General features: G+C 37.2%; 1 protein-coding gene across 4 annotated transcripts in view; it reads right to left on the reverse strand.

Annotated features, from left to right (window-relative positions):
• arid1b (AT rich interactive domain 1B (SWI1-like)) overlaps positions 1-23,828 on the reverse strand; it is a 95,153-nt gene that overhangs the window by 15,364 nt on the left and 55,961 nt on the right. For 2 of the 4 annotated variants that reach the window (XM_051875940.1, XM_051875939.1), the window contains exons 5-12: positions 21,262-21,505; positions 19,059-19,148; positions 16,924-17,094; positions 10,534-10,876; positions 7,681-7,821; positions 5,640-5,767; positions 4,704-4,810; positions 814-954 (exon numbers count right to left, since the gene is read on the reverse strand). In XM_051875940.1, coding sequence (XP_051731900.1) covers positions 814-954; positions 4,704-4,810; positions 5,640-5,767; positions 7,681-7,821; positions 10,534-10,876; positions 16,924-17,094; positions 19,059-19,148; positions 21,262-21,505 — 1,365 coding nt within the window. The remainder of the gene's footprint in view (positions 1-813; positions 955-4,703; positions 4,811-5,639; positions 5,768-7,680; positions 7,822-10,533; positions 10,877-16,923; positions 17,095-19,058; positions 19,149-21,261; positions 21,506-23,828) is intronic. The other 2 variants (XM_051875942.1, XM_051875941.1) reach the window with 2 other exon arrangements.

The following is a 23,828-nucleotide window of genomic DNA, read 5'->3' on the forward strand; positions in this document are numbered from 1 at the left end:
ATAACCCTAATCAGGTGTGTTTAATTAAGGAGACATGCAAAATGTGCAGTGTTGGTGGGCCTCCAGGAATGTGGTTGAGAAACACTGATTTAAAGTTAAACACAAAATGTTACCAGTGTACATAACTAATTGCTGATGTTTTTGTAGCTCAGCTGTTCTCAAAAGAGTAGTTTTTCCAATGACAAGCTACTTTCTCACAATTTTTGTCACATTGTATTGAGCGCTCAGCCGTATAGCTGAGAGTAATTCAATAATTAAATCAAGATATAACAAACTGTCCGTTCCCTCATATGTAGTATTGCAAAGTTTGATTTGATGTAGTGAATCAGTTTGTTCATTTTCTTGAACCAACTCCTGATGTTTTTATAGCGATTTTTTTATTGGTTGTAATGCTATTAATAATGCTCTATATGAGGCTGTTACCTAAATTGAGATTCAACCATTCAAAAACTTTTTTTTTTCCGGGCCAGAAACTACAATAATAATGTAGTTTCAATGGAGTAGCTTGTAGTGTAGCTAATTGTAGTTGACTCTAGTTGAAATTCTTATTATGAACAGCTTGGACCTTAGCAAGTGACAGTTTTAAAATAGCTTCCCCAACATTGGATATAACTGAAAAGAAATTAGGGAAAGTATAAGAATCTTGTGGTAGCCACTTGTGGTAGACAGAGTGTCATAACGAGAAAGTCTAATTACAACATATCTGCTGTCAAAACAGCTCACACCATCAAACAGGAGACCTAAATAATCACAGAAGAAGAAAGAGAAGCAGGAAAGCAAAAAGAAGATGGTAAAAGTGCATGAGGCACTTACAGGGCTGCTGGGGTTCTTTGGCCAGGCAGGGCTGCTAATGCTATCGCTGTCGTCCCCCTGATAAGAGGACAGACTAGCTGGGCTGGGGGACAGAGGGGAAGGGGTGGGAGGTTGGGACACACACTGAGAACCGTAGTTGTCCTGTGATGGAGAACACATAAGGAACAAAGAGAAACCCACACACATTTAATAGTGAGAGACAGCTTTTAAAATCACCTTTACTCCTTGTCCAACCAAATGATGCGCAATACTCTCCCAAACTGGCCCATGTTTTTTGTTTGTTTTTTCTTTTACTAAGAAGTAATTTAGAAAGTAATCTGAATTAGCTTTATGCCATCGCAAACTAGCTTTGATGAAGTTATATAAACAAATAAAATGAATAAAGTTTTTGCAGGGAATTTGCAGGAAATGTACAGATTATACAAGCAAGAGGGAATTGGTGGTAGGTAATCACAGCTGTGCTGATAATCAGACCAAGAGCATGATTTCGAGTGGGATACCGCTTTTATACAAAGGTTTAATAAATAAGAAGTTAATACAGAGTAACTTAGATTTTACACACAATAATTGAAGTTATATCTGTGGCCTGCCAATGAAAATAGTTTTAAACAAAGCAAAACCAACTGTTGCATCTCCAAGCAACAGACAATAATTGCGTTTCATTCTTGATTCAGTGTTTTTGAACAAATTGATTGAATGAATTATTCAATGACTCGTTTGTAAAAACAGTAGATTTTCGCCACCTACTGGCATAACAATGTAACTTGAAAAAAAGATTAAAGGCCTGTTTACACCAAGACAAATAATAGATGTGAAAATTCAGTGCAATACACATTTTACTTTGAATTTGTTAATGTTTCTGTTCAGAACGAACAGTTTTATAGAGAGATGTTCTAATCTCTTCTCTATCACATTGTGGGGGGAAAAAAAAAAAAAAAAAAAAAAAAAATAAAGACCAACCAATAAGATTTGCACTTTTTGTCATGCACCAGGTGTCCCTGCTGTTACATACAACTACAAATTGGTGGTGCACTTGAACAGACTATTTTACTAAGCAAAGTAGCAGAGGAAGAATTCAGAACCGGCTCTCCCCTCTGTACTCTTGTATACAGTGCTATTTGATAAACAGCATAGCAAGTACAAAATCTGAAAGGGTATTCGAAAACACGTAGATACTGTTGGACTTCCTTTCTTTTCAAGTGGGTGTCGGAATTTTTTTTCCACTGGTTTCAACAGACAAATTGAATGCAAAAATCAGACTGAATTTTTGTTCCAACAATTTGTGTTGGTCTGAATAGGCCTTAATCCCCAGAGTCAGTTGTTCTGAAAACTGTACTTGGTGAGGATATTTTACTGCAGCTCTTGGTTCAGGACCAGCAGGGTTAAGGGGCCGGTACGGAGCCAATTTTTCCAGCCCAGAAAGTTTTTTTTTTTCTTTTCTTCCTCTCAGTGAATACTGGAAATGTGTATCAGGACTAGTGTCCATTTTTGTCAGCTATTTTTTTAATTTAGTCTTAGTCTTGTGTCAAATATACTTTTTGTTGTTTAGCATATTTACTCAACCTTGTCCTGTTTTTGTTTAGTCAAGATTTAGTCAAATAAATGTTTGGGCATTTTAGTCCAGTTTTAGTCAATGAAAACTAAGTCACATTTTTGTCATGCTTCATAATGGTTAAAATGATAATAACGACTGTTTTGCTCAAAATTATAATCGCAGCGGTTGTTGTCATTTGAGAAATTTATTTTTACATTTTATCAGGATTATTGCACTTTCACATATAAGCACAAATCAAGAGAATGTCAACTTATATGCATGGATTATTTTACTCATCTAGTGTACTGATTTATTGTAGGCTATTTATCATACATTATAAATGAACACACTCTATATTATGAACACGGGTAAAACAAGAAACTTATCTAATAGTTATTCCAATAATTTCAAATTACATTAATGTTTTTCTATTAAAACAACAGCAAATTTAGCAACCACAAACAATATAGTTGAGATTCATGTTTGGATTTATTACATTCATCACTGAGAAGGTTTGATCGCATATTTTAGTAGCAGCAAACAGCGCAAGCGACTCGTGACAGAACACAGATTGACTGAATGTTTTAATTTTTTAATTACATTTTAGTCTCGTCTTTTTCATCAAAGATATTGCATGTTGATAGTCACAGTGAGCGTTTAATGACATCTGTGTCTTCTCATCTTAGTCATGGGAAAAAAGCTTGTTGACAAACATTTTTTTTCATTATAGCTATCGTTAACGAAATTAACACCAATCAACATGAGTACTGGCACCCTGTCAGTGGAAAAAGATAGCTTGATCTGCAATAGGTCGAAAAACATTCTCCTGCAATTCACTGTCCTAAAAACTTCCCATGTGAGCCTACTGTCTTTAGCATGAGAAGCATTCAGAAAGTTTGGCAAAAGACTGGCAAACTTAGTGTATAACACTTCAAATCTTTTTTCTGTCACACTCTTTTTTGCACTTGTTCTGGCTGAAGGTGGCACCACTCTGAGCTGTACTAAAGAAAGCTCAATTCATGCCTTTCAAGTAGCTCTGTGCTATTTGTCTAGACTTGTTATACTTGTTACAGGAGTACGTACACACACACACATAAGAAAGTCAGCAGAAATAGGGAGAGCAACACAAAGCTTGTAATGCAGCCAGCTGGACAGGACATAAAGGTCAACATTTGAAGGCACGTCCCTTTGTTGTGATGTTTTCTACACGTTAAATTTAAAAGCCGTGCTCTGTTGCCGACTGATGCCATGAGGTGAAAAAAGTACAGAGATTATCTTGAACTAGAAAGAAAACAGAGGAAATTCTTTGAGAATTATTTAAAGTGACAGAACTACTTCCCTCTAATCAGTAAGGGGACAAAACAAAACATCACATTGAATTACAAATAAAACAAAAACACAGAAAAAAAAAATGACATAGAAGCGAGAATGGAAAGATGAGTTCAGAGAGAATACTCTGCTAGTGCGCTATATCACAGCCAATCAAGAGAAAGCTGAACTTAATGACACAATGAAGTTCTGATGAAAGTAATGGCAATGAATGAGAAAGAACAAGTTATACATAGAAAAAAACTGAAGCAAGGTCTTCCAAAGCTTAGATGTGCACTCATTATGAGAGAAATATATTCCTTGGGTTATTGAATAACATTGAAATGGAACACTGTTCAAGAAAAACATACTTTCAGTACCCAGTTTAGAGAGTGTAAATAACAAAACGATAAATTAGAAGAGCTACGAGCAGTAGGGTGTAAATATTTGCTCTAACATCAATTTGATTACAATTCTTCACAAATTATTTGGGGAAAAAAGTCTGATATTTGGTCAAAATCTGATTCTATTTCAATTATCTGGTGCAAACGGCATTTATTTAGAACAATTTGTCAAAGTTTCATTTTCCACCAGTACGCCACCGAACATGTCTGTGCTAAAAGCAAATTGGTGATCTAGATTTGGTGGATTTGGTAATGGGTATTATTATAATTATTAGGCTATAACCAATTATTAAATTCCATAATTAAGGTTTTTAATTCTCACTCTCAAACCGTGTCCCATGTACAACGTAAGATTCCAGCAGCAAGAAATTTGTCTGTCAACAATGAAAGTTAAAATGTTTCACAATGCAACACAATCACAGCCAATCAGAAGATTTTTAAGACGTTTAATATGCAAGAATGTGAAGCAGGAGATTGGACCAATGTCATTTCAATGTGGACTGGGCTACAATAGTTTTATCACTTGTTATGTCTGCAACATGGAGGGTTTTAGAGTATTGTTACCATTTTCAAGGATTTAGAGTTATCTGTGAGCATCTTTTGGACATGTTCAATGAGTCAGACAGAGAAAGATCTCTTCATACCTTTGGCTTAGGGGGATCTGTGGTGGGTGTACTGCCCTCCTCCTTGTGCTCAGCTCTCTGTTTGGGATCGGTGGGCATCATGGTGTCCCCTGAGCCTGTCATAGGCCCTACAGGAAATTCAGACCCTTAGACTGCACAATCCAGAGATCTACACATCTGATCAAAACCCTCCAAACAAAGGTATATGTTCAAACTATCTATACTGTAAAAGCACGTCTTAACTTGATGCAATGCAAATTCCCAGAATCAAGTAATATCTCTGTCTTTACTGAAGGCAAAAGACTGCATGAAACTCCAGATTTACTGAATATTCTCAATATACACTAACATTTAACATTTTGGGGTCAGTAAGATTCAAATCAATGCTATTCTTTTTAACATTCTATCTATCAAAGTATCCTGAAAAACATATATCACAGTTTCCTTGAATAATCTATTATAATCTAATATTCAATAATATATTCTATAATCAATGTTTTGAACATTGGTAATAATAAAACATGTTTCTTGAGCACCAATTTCAGCATATAAGAATGATTTCTGAAGGATCATGTGACACAGAAGATGGAGTAATGGCTGCTGAAAACTCAGCTTTGCCATCACATGAAAAAATTACATTATAAAATATATTAAAATATTAAACAATTCTTTTAAATTGTAATATTTCACAATATTATTGTTATAATTGCATTTTTGATCAAATAAATGCTGCCTTGGAAAGCATAAGAGATTTTCAAAAACATTAAAATATATTACAGATATGGCTACACAAATCGTATTTTAATCATGATCACGAATTCTGCTTCTCTCGAATTAAGCATAACAAGCTTGCACAAGTTTTTGGTAACAAGCTTGCATAAGTTTTTTATGCATTAAAACATTTAGAATCTTGTCGCATTGAAACACTGACATATCAGTGGAAATTCTCACACTTACCTGTGGGCATTGTGTTGTAGGAGGGTCCTTGAGGGGTCATCCTGGCTGAGCTGTTGCTCGGTGGATGGTTGTAGGGGCCTCCAGGAGCCATTCCAAGCATGTGGGGCCCAGCCTGATAACCGCTTGGCCTATGGAAAATAGAACACAAACATAAGGACACAAACATTTAAAAAAGGCTTAAGAGCCTGTTTAAGATGTGAAGAGTTCAATGGTAAGTTGTTAGTACACTTTTCTTTTCTTCTTTACTTCTTATAGCTGCCAAGCAACAAATATGCAGGGACAGTAGAAAGGGTTAAGGACATTCAGGATTAATGCACAAAGGAAAAGGAAGTGATTCCTGTGTTGTTTGTAGTCCATATTACGCTTTAAGTCTTAAATGAGGTACAATCCACGTCTTCATATTTTTTCTGTCAAAGTCGTACACGTACCAAAAAAAAACTAACAAAAAAAAAAAAACCAACAGTTCTGCGAATCACACCTCAACTCTAACTAGAAACTGCACTAGAGCTGCCCAATTATGAATATGAATATGGCCTTATGCGATTATTAAAAAGGCTGTGACACCATGCACACGTGGGGGCCAAGATACACTATTTTTACATTTGGTTAATTTCGGTCTCAACAAAATAGGATCCATGTCCACTTTTAAATACAGAAACAGAAAATAAGTTGGCAAAATATACTTAGTTTGGAGACAAAAGGCATTGTTGATTATATCTTAAAGGACAAATACACCCAAAAATAAAAACTCGTATAGCCTACTGTTATCATTTTTCATGGAACACACAAGTAGAATTGGTAACACTTTATTTTACAGTGTCCGTTACACTTCTTACGTGTACTTACTATAGTAATAACAGCAAATTATGCATAATTACAAGCAACTAACCCTAACCCAAAACTTAATAATATAATAAGTACATGTAGTTAATTAATAATAATCTGTACTTCTTTGTATAATTACACTGTAACAAGGGCACCTTGAAGGGTTAGTTCACCCAAAAATGAAAATTCTGTCATTAATTGCTCACCCTCATGTCGCTCCACACCCGTAAGACCTTTGTTCATCTTCAGAACACAAATTAAGATATTTTTGATGAAATCCAAGAGGTATATGACTTGTCCATAAATAGCTATATTATAGATATTGTTGAATAAAGTAATTGTTTTTGTTTTGTTTTTGCGCACAAAAAGTATTCTCGACGCTTCATAAAATTAAGGTTGAACCACTGCAGTCACGTAGACAGTTTTAACAATGTCTTTAGTACCTTTCTGGACCTTGAAAGTGTTGATTATATTGGACGATGCCATATACCTCTCGGATTTCATCAAAAATATCTTAATTTGTGTTCCGAAGGTGAATGAAGGTCTTGAGTAATTAATGACAGAATTTTTCATTTTTGGGTGAACTAACCCTTTAAAATAAAGTGCAATGGTAGAATTTCAAGTAGAATAATCTTAATTTAGCTCTTTTCCAGTATATTCCAAGTTTTGTGAAGTCACAGCAATAACTTCATGTGAGGTACAGACCAAAATATTATTATTCACTGAAAATATTCCCTTCTGCTACAGCTCTCTAATCATATTTTCCATTTCTCAAGTGAGAACAAATGGCATTTTGGCAGATATGACATCAAACCTGTGACTCGATGAGGTCTTGCTTGTCAATGCGTTAATTTTAAATCTGAACAGTTTACAGATTTGGTAAGACACAAGTATGAGTACATAAATTTTTTTTTTTTTTTTTTTTGGGTGAATGATTCATTTTTGTCTTCCACTTCACTTTATCTCTGAGCTACACAAGCTGCTGCTTCAGTTCTCCAATCTACAGAACATTTTGCTGTTTCCTCCAGAGGATGCTTCTCCTGTCTTTGTAAAAGCTATATGATTAGGCATCTTAAAAGCTCAGAATAAAACACATCCATGGTGGAGAAGAAAGGAGAAGCTAATGCATAGCGCTTGGCTTGTTTCGTTTCTAGCAGATGCGAGCAGACTCAAGCAGAGTAAAGCCATCCAGCCAGGGCTCCGAGCTTAAACCTACCCATACAGCTCAGTGTGAGGCTGCCCCTGGCCTTGCCCAGAACTGTAGTGAGGGTGATGGGGGTGAGGGATAGGGAAGGAAGCTGGCCGTCCCCCAGGCCCAGACAGGCCGGGGTATACAGGGGACCTGCCAAAGGGAGGCCTGAAGCAGGGGGAAGAGCATGAAAGTCTCCTTGGTGCCTGTTCATTTTCAATACAAATGACAACTCAAAGGTGCACTGAATAATTACATGTTTGGCCCTGTCCCAAATACTGCCCTCAGCATTATTCGGTAATATAATGTCTGCATTGACTGTACAGTAGAGGCCAACCAGTGAGGGATAGGCAAAATGACATTGAGGGTGCATACAAGTTACAAAGAAGTACCCTTCTGAATCATAAATGGTTATAGTAGGGTATAGGGTATAGTGAATATGACAAAATAAATATCTGTACAAATGGCATTAACAGCACCCGATCAGTCCACACACATTTACTGTTCTTTCTCCACTCTTACCTTACATGAGAATGTGTTCCCCTCATTGAATCACCAGGAAAACAAATAAAAGGGGAATCAATCAATCAACATCCAATGAAAAGGTGGTGAATGCTATTATAAATTAAATAATTGAATATGCCATATGTAGACATTTTAAGCTCCATTAGCAGAGAGCTTACATAAGTGGTCATGACTGAACTTCTGATAAAAGCTTAAAATAACAGAATTGGGTAACACTTTAGAATAACTCACGCTATGAAGCATTAGTTAAGCATTAGTAAATAGTTAGTTCATCATTTATAAAGCATTAATAGACATTAGTAAGCAGTTTATAAATACACCTATAAATGCTTTGCTCTTGATTTATAAGCATATCTATAATGTGTTTAATAAATGTATTTTTATACTTTATTAATGATCAATTTATCATTTCTAAATTAAGTATTACATTATTTACAAACCAGTTCTTTAGTTGTCGTCAGTGGTTCATAAGATCATTTATAAAGTGTAAGTAAATTATTAATAAACAATTTAAATGTACATTTATGCATCTTATTATTTAGACATATAGTAATAGTTACTCCGTGTGTTAATAAATGCAATTCATGATTAATTCAGGTAGCTATAAAACGTTTAGAAGTGGTCAGTTAACTATTGTTGTGAGCTCATCTAAAGTGAGGACTATTCATGCCTCATAAAGCTTTTATAAAGGAGATTTAAGAGATACAGAACATAGAAATATTTATTTCAAGGAAAAAAAATGAATCTTTACGATAGGTAACTTGATTAAAAGTAAACCTCTGCAATTTCAAAGAAAATAAAAATCCCTGTACTCCTCCAGAAAACATAACTGCAGTAAAATGAAACTAAGCTTTTGCAATCTGATATAAAAATACATTTCTGTAAAGTGTAAACATTGCTGAATAAAAATTTACCAGTGCCAACACTGGATTACAGGAGTGCCAAAATACAATAATAATGTAATAAAATATTTCATAGTGTCAAAAATACCTCAGTACTACCTTTTATTAGAGAACAGCAGTGCAGAAGATCACTGAGCCTTTAAATCTCCTTTGTAAAGCTTTACGAGGCATGAATAGTGCTCACTTTAGATGAGCTCACAACAATAGTTAACTGACAACTATTAAATGTTTTATAACTACCTGAATTAATCATGAATTACAGTAGGAATATGTAGTAATACAGCTTTTATTAACACACTGAGTAACTATTACTATAGGTCTAAATAATAAGATGTATAAATGTACATTTAAATAGTTTATTAATCATTTAGGTAACACTTTATTTTAGGGTTCTTTAACTAGTTGCTTATTAGCATGCATATTACTAGAATATTGGCTGTTTATTAGTAATTATTAACCATATATTAATGCCTTATTCTGCATGACCTTATTCTACAATCTTAATCCTACCCAATACCTAAACCTAACAACTAACTTACTAACTATTAATAAGCAGTAAATTAGGAATTTATTGAGGAAAATTCATAGTTAATAGTGAATACATGTTCCCTATACTAAAGTGTTACCATCATTGACTTACATTTCCTAAATGATCTTATGAACCACTGACAACTCCTAAATAACTGCTTTGTAAATAATGTAATACTTAATTTAGAAATGATAAATTGATCATTAATAAAGTATGAAAGTACAATTATTAAACACATTATAGATATGCTTATAAATCAAGAACAAAGCATTTATAGGTGTATCTATAAACTGCTTATTAATGTCTATTAATGCTTTATAAATGATGAATTGACTGTTTACTAATGCTTAACTAATTCTTCATAGTGTGCAGTTATTATAAAGTGTTACCCAGAATTGGTATCAGTCGACAAAGAAATTTGTATTGGCTATCCGAATCTAATTGGAGCACTGCTAATAATTTTAACTGTATATGTACAAAATCTTATTTATTTTGTAAGGTGTAAAAAATTACTTGGTGCACCCTTAAAAAGAGACAAGACAGATTTCTGGAATTAATATTTAGCTTTATGTTTTTAACGGGGGGAATATTTTGTGACCTTAAAGGGATAGTTCACCCAAAAATAAAACCTGTATTTCTTCTGTGGAACATTTTGAGAAATGTCTCATTGATTTTTTGTCCATACAATAGAAGTCTATAGTAACCAAATCTGCTTGGCTACCATCATCATTCAAAATATCTTTTGTGTTCCGCAGACATTCAGGTTTGGAACAACATGAGGGTGAATAAATAATGACAATTTTTCATTTTTGGGTGAACTATTCATTTAATTGTTGATGCAATCTAGACCAAACATGACCAAAACATCTTGTTCTAGTTAAGCAGAAAGGCACTTAATCAAAATTAATAAAGGATCAGATTTACCTGGCCTGGCCCGAGGGGACTGGGTTCTGCTGGGCAGATGCAGGGCTACTCTCATGGGGTTTGCGACTGACGTTGGGAGGAGGTGGACCCATCCCTGGGCCAGCAGACTGAGGCATGTTGGGAGAGGTTGGAGCCACACTGCTGGAGCCTGCCGGGTAAGGCCTGCCACCGGCTGCATGCCCTGGTCCTCGAGCCGTGGTCATAGAGCCACAGGGTTGCCCTGGACCCTGCCCATGCATTGGACTGCTGGCATTCATGCCAAGACTGTTGCCCATGCCTGGGCCGGGACCACTGTAGTTGGCACCTGGTGCTCCACCATAGTTGGGAGGCCGTGGGTAGTTACCTAGAGATAAACCAGACAGTTTTTATGTATAAATCATAACACCATTATAAGCCTCAAGAAACAGTATAAAATAAAAAGCAATACATGACCATTTTAAGAGTTAACAAAACATGTCTCAAGAGCCCTGGACACTGTTGATAACATTCCATATTCAGTGTTTTTTTAAATGCAAAAAGTATCTTATGTGTGTTTCCAAACACTCCAAACTAAGTGCTATTGCTGTCCTGAATTTAGTTACCTTTCCCTTCTCTTACTCTTACAGACAACCAAGAAACAGTATTCGAAGCCAGAGCTTTCCCTATCCGATCTTTTTTTTTTCCTCGTCTCAAGAAATATCTGCGTACACACGGAACCACTGAAACCGACTCAAAACGATGTAGTATACATGCCAGATCAGTAAGTGGCGCTGTAATTCTGCCACAGGGATACACTAAAAATGGAGAATAAGACTTGGAGCATGCGCAGAAACCTTGCGCGCTGTATACAAACTTTAGTAAGGCTTAGAAATAAAGCTTTATTTTAGTAAAGCTAATAGGCTCAGTAGCTTCTGCATCACGAACACAAACTGTAGTCTGCTATTGTTGTTGTTGCTGTTTTGTGCTGTTAGTGGTGTCTGACTAGGGTCGACACGTGGGGTGACGACATCATCGTTTCACAAAATATACGGATTGGCTGTACACACGAAAATGCAAGGGCGTCGTTTTCGGGATTTATCCACTCTGGGACCCGGTTTAAAAAATAATAATAATAAATAGCGGTTTCACCTTCTGAAAATGCAGAATCCGTCTGGACGAAACGCCTATACGATACAAAATTTTTGCGAATACAGCTAAACTCGTCTCCGTGTGGACGGGCCCTTAGTTCTAATCCATCTCGAGTTTGGATCCCTAATAAATGGCTATGATTTTGTTGGATTTTTTTTTCTTTGATCCACTGGATGCCAACATGGGAACATGGGCGGAAGCCACAATTTTAACATCAAAATAGTTTAAATATCAGGTTGCTTTTCACCAAATCTGTTCAGAACACTAAAAATAATAAGCGAGCCCTATGTAGTTTTTTTGCCAAAACTCTTGGGAGCTTCATTAAATGTGATTCACAATGTAATGGGTATTCATGAAATTATATAGGTTTGGAATGATTTGAGGATGTGTTGATCGCTTCTCTTTTAAGTCTAAATTCTACGTACATTCTTTTCTTTCTCTGTTCCTTCTCAGGGAGTCAAATTATCAGATCTTTGTGGGAGAGTATTGGAAGCCAGTGAAGGCTGGACACATTTCAGCCAAATTGACATTCTTCAAAACTAATGTGGGACCAAAGCCCCAGCAAGCCATCAAAGAGCCCCTTGATAATGAAGTATGTCTCCTCATGACATGTTTCGAGATCAACAGTCTGAGGACATTCAGCCTGACACCCACTGGACGCCAAGTTTCTCTCGTCAAGTTTCTCAGGGGACGAGACATCATGTTCACCACGTGGAGTTCCGTCTAAAATGCTGATGTGCATAATGGGCATAAATTTAATCATGCCCAGATCGCTGCTTGGCAGGAGGAGCTTGCCAAGCAGTGTTTCAGTCACAATTAGAACTGGGATTTCCACTCCTCAAGCTGTCGAAACGTTGAGATCTCTGGCTCATTCAGGTTTCAAGAGTTCCCTGCGGAAATCAGAGAGTCTTGGCATGTTTTCCTCTTTCCCAGTGTAAAAAAAGAGAACTAAAAATGTATTCCAAAATCACATGAAGCAGGTTGAGAGGAAAGGAAGGGGGATGCTGGCTTTTTGCCCCCGTTCTGTAGTTACACTGAAATGAGACCCTTAACAAGCTCCTTCACGGTGGGAAGGACGGACACTCCAGTCTGTAAGGATGTAGACGTGGACCTGGAGCAATGCCAATTACACAGAAATGCCGTACTGCTGTCAGACACTCTGTGGTGACTTTCCTCCAGCCCTGTTAATCCCAACATTCCCTCAGGTGAAAAAGAGGGAAAGGTGCCATGAATGTGAAAGATACAGGCGGATGCCCTTCTGACAGTGCTGTGAGCGATGCATAGATGACAGAGGGTTTGGGACATGGGAACACAATTTGATGCCTACTGTGAGCTAAAAAGATGTGTATCTCACCTTGTTTCAATGACCCCCATGTTTCTGTAATTCAGCTACACAAAATGCCAAAGCTTGTTCTGACACAACAGGACTCAAAGGCTTCCCACTTTCCCTGCCTTCAACTCAACTCACATCAACAACTAAGCTTTGAGTCAAAGACAATTCTCTGTTTAAAGGGAATATGTCATGGAAAAGGGGATTTTCCTTGCTTTTTTAAAACTGCAGATCAAATACACTTTAAATTAGTAAGCCCAGCCTTATGCTAAAATGCTTTTAATTTACAATACATACCCCATAATGACAAAGCAAAAACTACAGTCACACTTTAGATTAGGGTCCAGTTCTCACTATTAACTAACTATTAATTATGACATTTGCCTGAATAAACTCCTAATGACTGCTTATTAATAGTTAGTAAGGTATCTATACTTTGATTGGAGTCCACCTGTGGCAAATTTCATTGATTGGACATGATTTGGAAAGGCACACACCTGCATTTAACAGCTAAAAATACATATCAGAACAAAACCAAGCCATGTAGTCAAATGAACCATCTGGAAAGCTCAGAGACAAGACTGTGTTGAGGCAAAGATTTGGAGAAGGCTACAAAAATTCTGCTGCAATAAAGGGTTCTCAAGAGCAGAGTGGCCTCCATAATTCTTAAATGGAGTAAGTTTAATGGAATAAGTCTAGAGCCAGCCAAACTGAGCAATCAGGGAGAAGGCCCTTGGTGACCAAGAAACTGATTGTCAGTGTGTTTGAGCTCCAGAAATCATGTGTGGAGACGGGAGAAAGGAGACAACCATCACTACAACACTCCACCAATATGGGCTTTATGGCAGAGCGACAACACCAAAGCATCTCCTCAGAGCAAACCCCATGAAACCATGCTTGGAATTTGCAAAAGGGACACCTAAAAGACTGTGAGAAATAAGATTCTCTGGTTTGATGAATCTTGATTAAAAGCGTCATGTCTGGAGGAAACCAGGCACAACTCATCACCTTTGCAATACTATTCCAACCATAGTGGTTGTAGTATCATGCTAAGGGGATGTTTATCAGTGGCAGGGACTGGGGAATGGTCAGGGTAAAAGGAAAGCTGAATACAACAAAATACAAAGACATCTTTAAGAGTCCTCAGGAGCAAAGATGGGTTGAAGGTTCACCTTCCAGCAAGGCAATGACCCTAAGCACACAGCCAAGACATGAGTGGGGCAAGAGTGGGGCAACTTAGGGGCAACTCTGTAAATGTCCTTGCGTGGCCCAGCTAGAGCCCGGACTTGAATATTCCCCATCCAACTTAAAAAATTTTATCATTTACATGAATTTCTTTCTTCTGCTGAACACAAAAAGATATTTTGAAGAATGTCGGTTACCAAACAGTTTATGGACCCCACTGACTTCCACAGTATTTGTTTTTCCATACTATGGAAGTCAATGTTTGGTTACCCATATTCAAAATATCATCTTTTGCATTCAGCAGAAGAAAGAAATTCATACAGGTTTAGAACAACTTGAGGGTGAGTAAATGATGAAAGAATTTTCATTTTTGGGTGAACTATCCCTTTATGAGCGCTTGAGAGGATCTCCAGGGAAGAATGACAGAAATTCCCTCAAATCCAGCTGTGCAAAGCTTGTTGCATCATACCCAAAAAGACTTGAGGCTGTAGTCCATGCCAAAGGGAGCTTCAACTTTAATGTGTTAAGGGTCTGAATACTTGCAATGAATACAATGCAATATGATATTTCAGGTTTTTCTTTGTAATACATTTGCAAAGTTATCACAAATCTGGTTTTTGCCTTGTTATTATGGTGGCATGGAGTGTAGAATGTTGTGATAGAAATGAAGGGGTCTGAATACTTTCTGAATGATCGTCAATGTTTACACCAGCTGATTTTTCAGCAGATTTTCAATCATAATCCTCATTTACATAGTTGATGGAGAATCGGCTCTCAGCAGGGGAGCCTTAACAGCCGCAGTGACTCAACTCCCTGCTGAGTTAATGGCCTTACTGACTAGAAATCAACTTCTGTTTCGTTTGAAATGATCGTTCAGTTGGTGGAGCGATCATTTGACCATGGCAGTGACCAATGAGCCTCTGAAGAAGCAACAATCTGTTGTCCTGCTTGAGTCTCAGACAGAAACTGTTGTCAACAAGCTGTCAACAAGTAACAAGCAGTTGTCCTGCTTAAAATTTGGAGAGAAAACTCAAAGGCTGTCATCCCTCTGCCATTCATAATCACTGTGTGTAACAGACCTCCAACAGAAGAGGGCGAGATTTCATCAAATACAGTCGGCAGGTGAGACAACCCTGACCAAAATCTAGTTGTTCTGGGTTGGCTAGTGACATGTTGTCTCTACACATCAACCCCTATTCAGCAAAATGGGTGTCCCTGATGAATGTGAAGTATGACTTACATTGGTCAGTTTCATATGTGAACAGGTTAGCCAATCATAAAGGTAATTTACATATAGAAGTCTTAAAGGTACAGTAGCTAAAAATTATTATCAGGTGGGGGACCACGCGTATCTATCTACTAAGGTGGGGGACCACATGTATCTATCCATCCATTTTGCAAACCGCTTGTTCTATTGGGGTTGTGGGGATGCTGGACTCTAACCCAGTGTCTTGGGTCGTAAGCAGGGAAACACCCTGGAAGGATAGCCAGTCCATCACAGGGCTAACACACATGTTTACACACCTACGGACAACTTAGAATCACCTCTCATTCACCTTTTGTCTTTGAATTGTGTTTCACACAGAAAGGCCTTCTGGCTCAGTCAGAACTCAAACCAAGGACCTTCTTGCTGTGAGGCCACAGCGCTATCCATTGAGCCACCATGCCCCGTGTTATAGAGAATTTCCACCAAATTTGCCTGAGTTCAGGTTGTAATGTGCAGCAAAAATAGGCCTAGTGCCCAAACTCTACATGCAGTATTACTTCTGTTAAGCAGCACCACACTACTGATGAAAGCAGTGCAAGCCCAGCTGCCTGTTAGTATGGGCGCCAAAATGAATCAATGTAAAACAAGATGTATGAAACAAGTCTAAGGGTAAGAGAGAGAGTAAAAAATGGTCCAAAAAACTAAATTATTAATGTTTGCATTATAAGTAGACTTCAGGAAACAATAAAATGCTACATTTTATGTTCTTCCAAACTATGAATTGACTGAGGCATCTTTTCATGGATCCTATCAATCTGTGTAAGCAATTCTGTGGTCGACTGCCGCTATAGCTCAGTCAGTGTCAGGCCTGCAACAGCAGCAGCACATTGCACCCCTGTTGTCTTGAGCCGGCTGTCAGTCATTTGAATGAGAGTACAGGACAACAGGGACTATAAATCAGGCAGAGTGGAGGCCATGACATTATAAAGGCATGCTTAGCAGCTATTCATTTATTACATCTGCACGCCATAACATTCATGATAAATTACTGCTGAGCCCTGTTAATGGGGTCTCTTTCACAGATGCACAAAGCTGAAACAACAACAGACACTTTAGGTATTAGTTCACAAAAAAATTCAAATTCTGTCATTTACTCACTCATATCATTCCAAACCCAGATTACTTTCTTCCATGGAACACAAAAAGAGATTCATATGTTTACCTTTAGTGCCTAAAACTATTGCAATGATGTCGTCAATGATGTACTGTATAACAACACTGGCTCTCGCATGTCTTATCAGTATGTATGAATGTATGAACACATGATGTCGAAGCGATGACAAAAATGACATTTGTATGGCAAAATTTTTTCACATAAAGCTATCATATGACTTCAGAAGACTTACAATTTAGTGCACAATATGTATGGACCAGTTTTTTTATGGTGCTTTTTGTCCTTTTTGGAGCATGACAGGTGTTTTTTTACTTACACTAGACAATTAGAGGGGGAAAAAAAATCAAATGTTTGCAAGGAGAAGAGCTGGGGATGTGAGTGTGTTACCTGAAGGGCCATACTGGCCACTCTGGCCCCCATAAGAGGAGCCCAGCTGATAGGAGCCCACATTATGGTGCATAGGGCCAGTGGGACAGGAGTGTGGGGACATAGAAGGTCCAGGCTGCTGGCCTCCAAACTGGGGACCAGGTGCATTGCGCTGCATGTTAGGTGCAAATCCTAAAAATCAAAACAGTGGGAGAAATTACTCATTACAAAAAAAAACAAAAAAAAACAAAAAAAGAGAGAGAGTTTTCTGTAAATGGTGTAAGGATTAGTTTTAAAATTCATATAACTATTTTGCAAAGTGTTTAGTTTTTATTCAGTATTATTAGTATATACATATTTCAGTATGAATCAATCGTATACAGTACGTTATCATACATACAACTAGGGCTGAGCGGTATGACAGTATATATATTGACCATGGTAAGTGTCTATCGTTAGAGATTTTACTATATTGCTTATTTCACAGTATGTAAATATATCTGTGTAGCACAGTACTATTTAAAGATATTCACACGTAAGAGTGATAAAGAAACAGGCGTGAATGAGAAAATAAAGAGTGGGACATGCTTGTTGGTGCTCTTCAGTTCTCTTTCGTGTCTTATTGCGCTTGAATGGTCAAATAGATGCACAATAATTAAAAAAATGCCCGTCGTGTGGAGTATTCACACAGTCGGTTATATCTTAAATTAACGTAAACAGCTGGGTGAAAACCGAATGTGCGTCAGTAAACTAGATCTGTGCATTTGGTCTTGAAGGGACAGCAGCATAAGACACTGCTGTCTTTCTCATTAATGTTAATCAAACAACAAAAGACAAAGAGAAAACCACTGCTTATGACTGAATAACTTTTGTATCTTTAATAAGAATCAGTTCATATTTGTTTCATACAGTGAAGACTAAGCAGTGTTTCAGTTATACACTTAATTATTCAATTTCTGCAGTATTTCTTACATGGTAAATAAACCTACTGTAGCTGAAAAACAAAGTTTATTTAATTTGTATCTTTGCTCTATTGTATTTGTCCTACTGTTTGTAATTTGCTTTTTTGCTCTTATTTGTAATGAGAAAAAAAAAATAAAATAGCTTTATCGAGATACACATTTCCAGAAACATTAGATGACAGTAATAATTAATGTTTGAAATGCCACTTTGAACTGTCTCACCAGTACATAAAAAATATTTAAATATTTAAATGTATCAATTATTTGTATACTTTTGTGGTTAACTCAAAAATTGATCATCTGTCAAATTTAAAGAAAAATTTGTCATTTAACGATTATTTAATAAATAATTTGTTTCATTTTGTGACTGTCTTGCAATTATTAGTCGACAACAGCCTATATATATATATATATATATATATATATATATATATATATATATATATATATATTCAAAGGGGTATTTGCAACCCATTTTATTTCTGTAATTTGACATATTTCAGTGAAACAGAATAAAGAACAAGTAAAAAAAGTTGGAAGAGAACTGACTGGATCATTATGAGCGGGCATTCTATACAAGACTAAAACCAGACCTGAAACTGCCCTCCTGAAACACTGTCAGTACCAACTCGTTTGACCTGAACATGGAGACTGAAGGTCAAAATCTTTATTTGCTATCACAAGTTTACAAGGATTTTCTTTAGAACAAGGTGCACTGATAAATGGTACACAATAAGACCGGGACAGTGTTTTCACAAAGTAAATAAGGTCAACTTTGATTTCATGTTGACCTTCTGGTGTAAGTAAACCTAACTGTGATCTCACTTGCATAGGTGAAATTAACTGAAATTACAATGAACAAGTTTTTGCTTACAGCTCCGAACAAACAAATTTTCATACTTGAGCTCTAAATCAAAGCACCAGCACTCTGATAGCTGCTCATCGAAAATGGTTCTGCAGAATCACACTGTTAGTGTTTATCCATGGAGGAGGAAAAAATATATAGCAGGTGTCAATACACGTCACACAATTGAGTTTTTTCCTCTGAAGTGAATGCTGGAAAATGAGCGGACACGCATTACTTGGGACAGATGAAAAATACAGCTGTCGGATATTCACTAAAAATCTCCTCTTCTTGATAGCTGTAAATAGAGGCAGTGTGAGCTGTAATGTTACTGCGGGAAATCAACTCACCTCTCTCCTGAGACATGGGCGACTGACTGTGAGAGGAATGGGAGCCCACGTCTGGAACGTTCCCTGGGGTCTGAGGGGCCATCTGTGTACCTGTGTGTCGGAAAAAAAGTACATGTGTGCGTAAACCCACAGATAAATTTACTTGTTTTTTCAGATACTGTTTCTAGTTTTTATTTTTTTTTATTTTATACAATTAAATAAATTAAAATTATAATTTTGTTAGATTTACTGTATGTCTAAAACAATTTTTTTTATATTGTTTAAAGAATCTTTAACATCTTTATCTTGTTTTAAGGATATTTAGATATTTTACTGGGAAGCAAGACAAAAATACTGAATAAGACCAATATTTTTGCAGTGCACATGCACAAAACCACAAACACAGTTTGCGGTCTCATAAAAGAGCTACTTTTCACGATAAATATCAGACAAATTAGCCTTGAGGGCAGAATATCTAACCACACGTCCCATGGGAGGTGTTTAAGGCTCATTGTTTCTCTCCCAGGAGCAACTTTGTGTGCCTGTATGTACAGAACGCGTATGTTTGTAAAAGCGGAGATATTCATTCTCCAGTAATGGCACACAGATCACATGTCAGGGCCAGCCCTGTATGCGGTTAATGGCCAACGCTGCTCCCAGTAGGGATGAGGCAGTTTTGTGTGCAGCAGGGTAAACGGTCTCCTGTGGACCTTGTTAGTGACATTCAGAACGGAAAGGAAAAACAGCAGTTTCAGCTGCACAAAGCCCTCTGCTGCCCGGCTATCAAAGAAGCCCGACTAACAATGCAGCGCACAGCAGGACAGTAATTGTGTCAAAGTGACTCCAAACTGCTAACAGACTTTCAAAACTATTTTAATGATGGAGTGACTTGTTTTAAAGTCAGCTTGAATCCTGCCGCTGACCCACTGCTGACTGGAGCTCAAACACCTCACCCTCCGACTGCTCCACAGTGGTAGGAATTAAACGAGAAGCATGTGACGGCTGTAGCTAATGGGTATGTCAAAGTTAGCATAACAATAATATTTTTTACCAAAATAGCTACAACAGAATATTCAAGAATACGTGCCTAGTTAAAGAGAGAATTTTAGTCTGTATTTAAAGCGATTTCAGCAGCTAATTTTCAGCAGATTTAACCAAAGCAATGTCAGCAAACCAAAACATGCACAATGACTGACAAAATAATTAAAAAATATATATATATATATAAATACAATACTTTATTTTGATTTATATTTTTTAAATTATTAATCTTAACTAAACACAGGGCTCCAGACTTACATTTGAGGGCAGTGGAAATAGCTTATAAGCCGATGAGTGCTCCTCTGCCCTCCATCTACTGGTTACTATGGTAATTTAATGTCTTTTATTTTTAAATAAGTGAGTTTTCCTACATCTTGACATCTTAAAACTTTTAGTTTTATAAATGGGGTCAATCTTTGAAGGATGGTCAAATAATGTTTTGGTAATCACATTAAAAATAACATTTAAATATGATAATGTTAGTTTTGAAGTGTTGGAAAAAGATGTGTTAAGTACTTGAAAGCATTTGACTATTTCTGCCACAATACCATGGTTACAGTTAGTGTTACTACATTAAATCCATGGTGAATGTTTATGTATATTTGTGGGTTAAAAGCCTTCTATAACTTGTTCATTCATGGCACAATATTTCTCTTGGTTTGTTTGATCTGATATCTATGGTTTATAACAGAGAACTCTTCGTCGAATTTGAATGCTTCTCACAAGACCTCACAGTGATGTTATTAATTCTGTGGCAATTTCAATGGCTTTCTTCACTTTGATCTCCCAGTGCTGTGTACTAACGGTGTCGTGCGATCGAGATCGACCCGCGAGTAGCGCGCGCTGCGCTGTCTATTATTGGTCCGAACTGATAAACGGTCTGTGAACCACAAATGAGTAGCGTAGTTTCGTTCCGCTTTCATTGTGCCCCTCTAACAAAATTTTGGTCGCACAGGCAGGAAAAAAGGTTGCAGCCTGGAGCTCTGTAATATTCCTGAAAATTCACGTCCCTACTACAGAACAATCTCATATAATTCAAACATAAATTACATAAATTGTATTTCAAATGAATAAAATAAATTAAACAACATAAAAATAGAGTTTCAAACAGCAGATCAATTTTTCCCTGAAATATTAATGAAAAAACAAATCAAAAAATTATATCTCACTCAGAATCTTTTACCTGGCCCACTGGCAGGTGATATGGGCCCAGATCGTGATTGGCTGGAGCCCACTGGTGATCCAACTGGTGAGGGCGAGGGCCCGCTGCGCATGCTGGGGACTCTGGGCGAGGCATGGGGCGAGAAAGGCGACTGAGCAGGGTTACTCTGCTCGCCCTGACTACTGGTGGAACCTGAAGCGCTAACAGCCGAACTGAGACCCGCCTCTGTTCCAGTGGGGAGGTCATCTATAGAGCCAGACAGATCCTGAAGTACACAAACAGAATAAGGGAATGTTGAAGATTGGGTCATTTTCATCTTTATCAAGACTCCAATCAAGGTTGTATTAGCCATAAAACATTACTGGTTAATGGACTTGATGCCATTTCTCATTTGGAAGTGAGCAAATGAATGGATAAAATGACAGCAGTTCTGAAGCAACGAACCTGTAGGGACTCTACTAAAAAAAGTCAGTCTGTACATACTGCACTAATGCTAAGTGTATGCTGCCAAAATTAGAACCCGTGCCAAACTAAACCCTGTAAATACTTCACTTAGGGGGCATAGGGACCTAGTCTATGTTCTTTACCTCACAGGTGATCTTGAATGCAGCCAATACCGCAGTCATGCCAATGGGCTCTGAGTCCATGTCTGCAAATAACCATAATCAACTGTGCGACTGACATTAGTTTCCAAACGCTGAGGTGATAACTCCTGGCCTGGACTGCAGCAAAGGAACTTCAGTAGAGTGGTTGTTTTATGAGCTCCTGACGAGCTGGTGGTTGACGAATCTCAATGATCAATCGTTATTTCCCATGGTCTCAAATGCAACAATAATACTGGAATGCACAGCATCAGAAGTACCAACAATTTTTTGCAACCAATAAGCACCATGCCAAATAAGGGAAAAATAAAACTGATTTCCTTTGCCGTGTAGTATGACAGGCCCAGTGGTGCTGAAAGACTATGGAACAAAACTTTCCTATGAGGCTTTAAATTCCACTACAAATGAGCCAGTGGTTCCAGCTCGAGCAGTGCGGCTTATGGAGTGCAATGAATGATTGTGATGGAAACTTTTTCAGAAGAGACTAACTTCACGTTGCAGGCTTAGTGGTGATGACCTAGTGTTGGATGAAGAGGAACATATGCTCAGCTTTATGCAGTACCACATATCAGCGTCGACGACGGAGTGTCGTGAAAACTGTGGGTCAACTACTTCCAGTGGTAACTTTCTCCACTGGAAAGTCACAGCTTTTCCAGATACGCTAGACAGCTTGTTAGTGTTATCATAGATTCTTTTTCCAGATGACTCAAAAAGAGGGATGGCCACAAGTAGTCACATTTCGTAAAAAGTTCATGCTATGGAGATCTTCAATCTCCGTTTGCAATGTAATTCCAGTTTTAAAGGGATAGTTCATCCACCAAAAATCTAAACTCCGTTATCATTTATTCATGACAATCTAAAAGGAGATGTTCACACTACTCTATTTCAACTATATAATAATGACCAAGGGTTGTTAAGCTCCAAAAAGGACCAAAAACAGATCTTAACTAGTCCATTATACTTGTAAACTATATTTTCAAGTCATCTGAAGTAATATGGACCAAATTTGAAGTTGTTTTTCATTGAAAATATTTTACACCACTCTCAAATCTCGGAGCATTATGAATCGTACCCTAATATGCTCATATTTGAAAATGACGTCATGATTGGTTACAAGTCACTGCAATAATGAAGTAAAACCTAGTGTGACACGTTTTGACGTGACAAATTTGAATATAAGATGAAGTCGAAGAGATCCAAAATAGGTAGTGAACATTTTTAGTGAATAATGATTTGAACTCACCATCTTTTCCTCAGAAAAAAAAAAAAAAAAAAAAAAAAAAAAAAAAAAAAAATAGAATGGCTTCAGTATAACATACTTGAAGTATAACATAAAAGTCATATGGACCACTTTTATTTTATGGGCTTTGCTATTTTTGGAGCTGGTCACCATTATTTTTAATTGTGTGAAAAACAGCATGAATATTCTTTAAAATTTCTCAGTTTGTGTTCGACAGAAAAAAGTAAGTAATTTGGGTTTGGAAAGTGGAGTGAATGATGACAACATTTTTGGGAGAACTATTTTAAATTGTAGCATAGGCAACTTCTGTTGCTATAATTTTTGTGACGTTGTAGACATGTCAGCAAGCTTTTTTTTTTTTTTTTTTTTTTTGCAAAACTCCTAGTGGTATAAGTCAAACCACTTCAACCTTGTACAAATTAGTCAAGGCTGGAGCTTGCTTGATTTATGTCCATAATTAGTTATGTTCGTTAAGTCTCTGGCTTCTTTAATTGATGAACGCAATTATTCAGGCTCATTGGCCATTCAAAGTTCCTCTCTTTCCATCTCTCACACTCCAAATCTCAGCAGAGGAGAAAAGACAGAGAGAGAAAAAAAGAAAAGGAATACAGTGTCTCACTCTTCTGATTGGTGAAATTGAGTAATGCAGCCCACCCAATGCTCATCCTTCATCATTTCACATGACAGCCCCCATACGACCCAATTAAAACATGGAGGAATTATGAGAGGATAATTGGGGAGCCAGG

Source organism: Ctenopharyngodon idella, chromosome 20 (genome assembly GCF_019924925.1).
Source record: "Ctenopharyngodon idella isolate HZGC_01 chromosome 20, HZGC01, whole genome shotgun sequence".
NCBI classification, from domain to species: domain Eukaryota; kingdom Metazoa; phylum Chordata; class Actinopteri; order Cypriniformes; family Xenocyprididae; genus Ctenopharyngodon; species Ctenopharyngodon idella.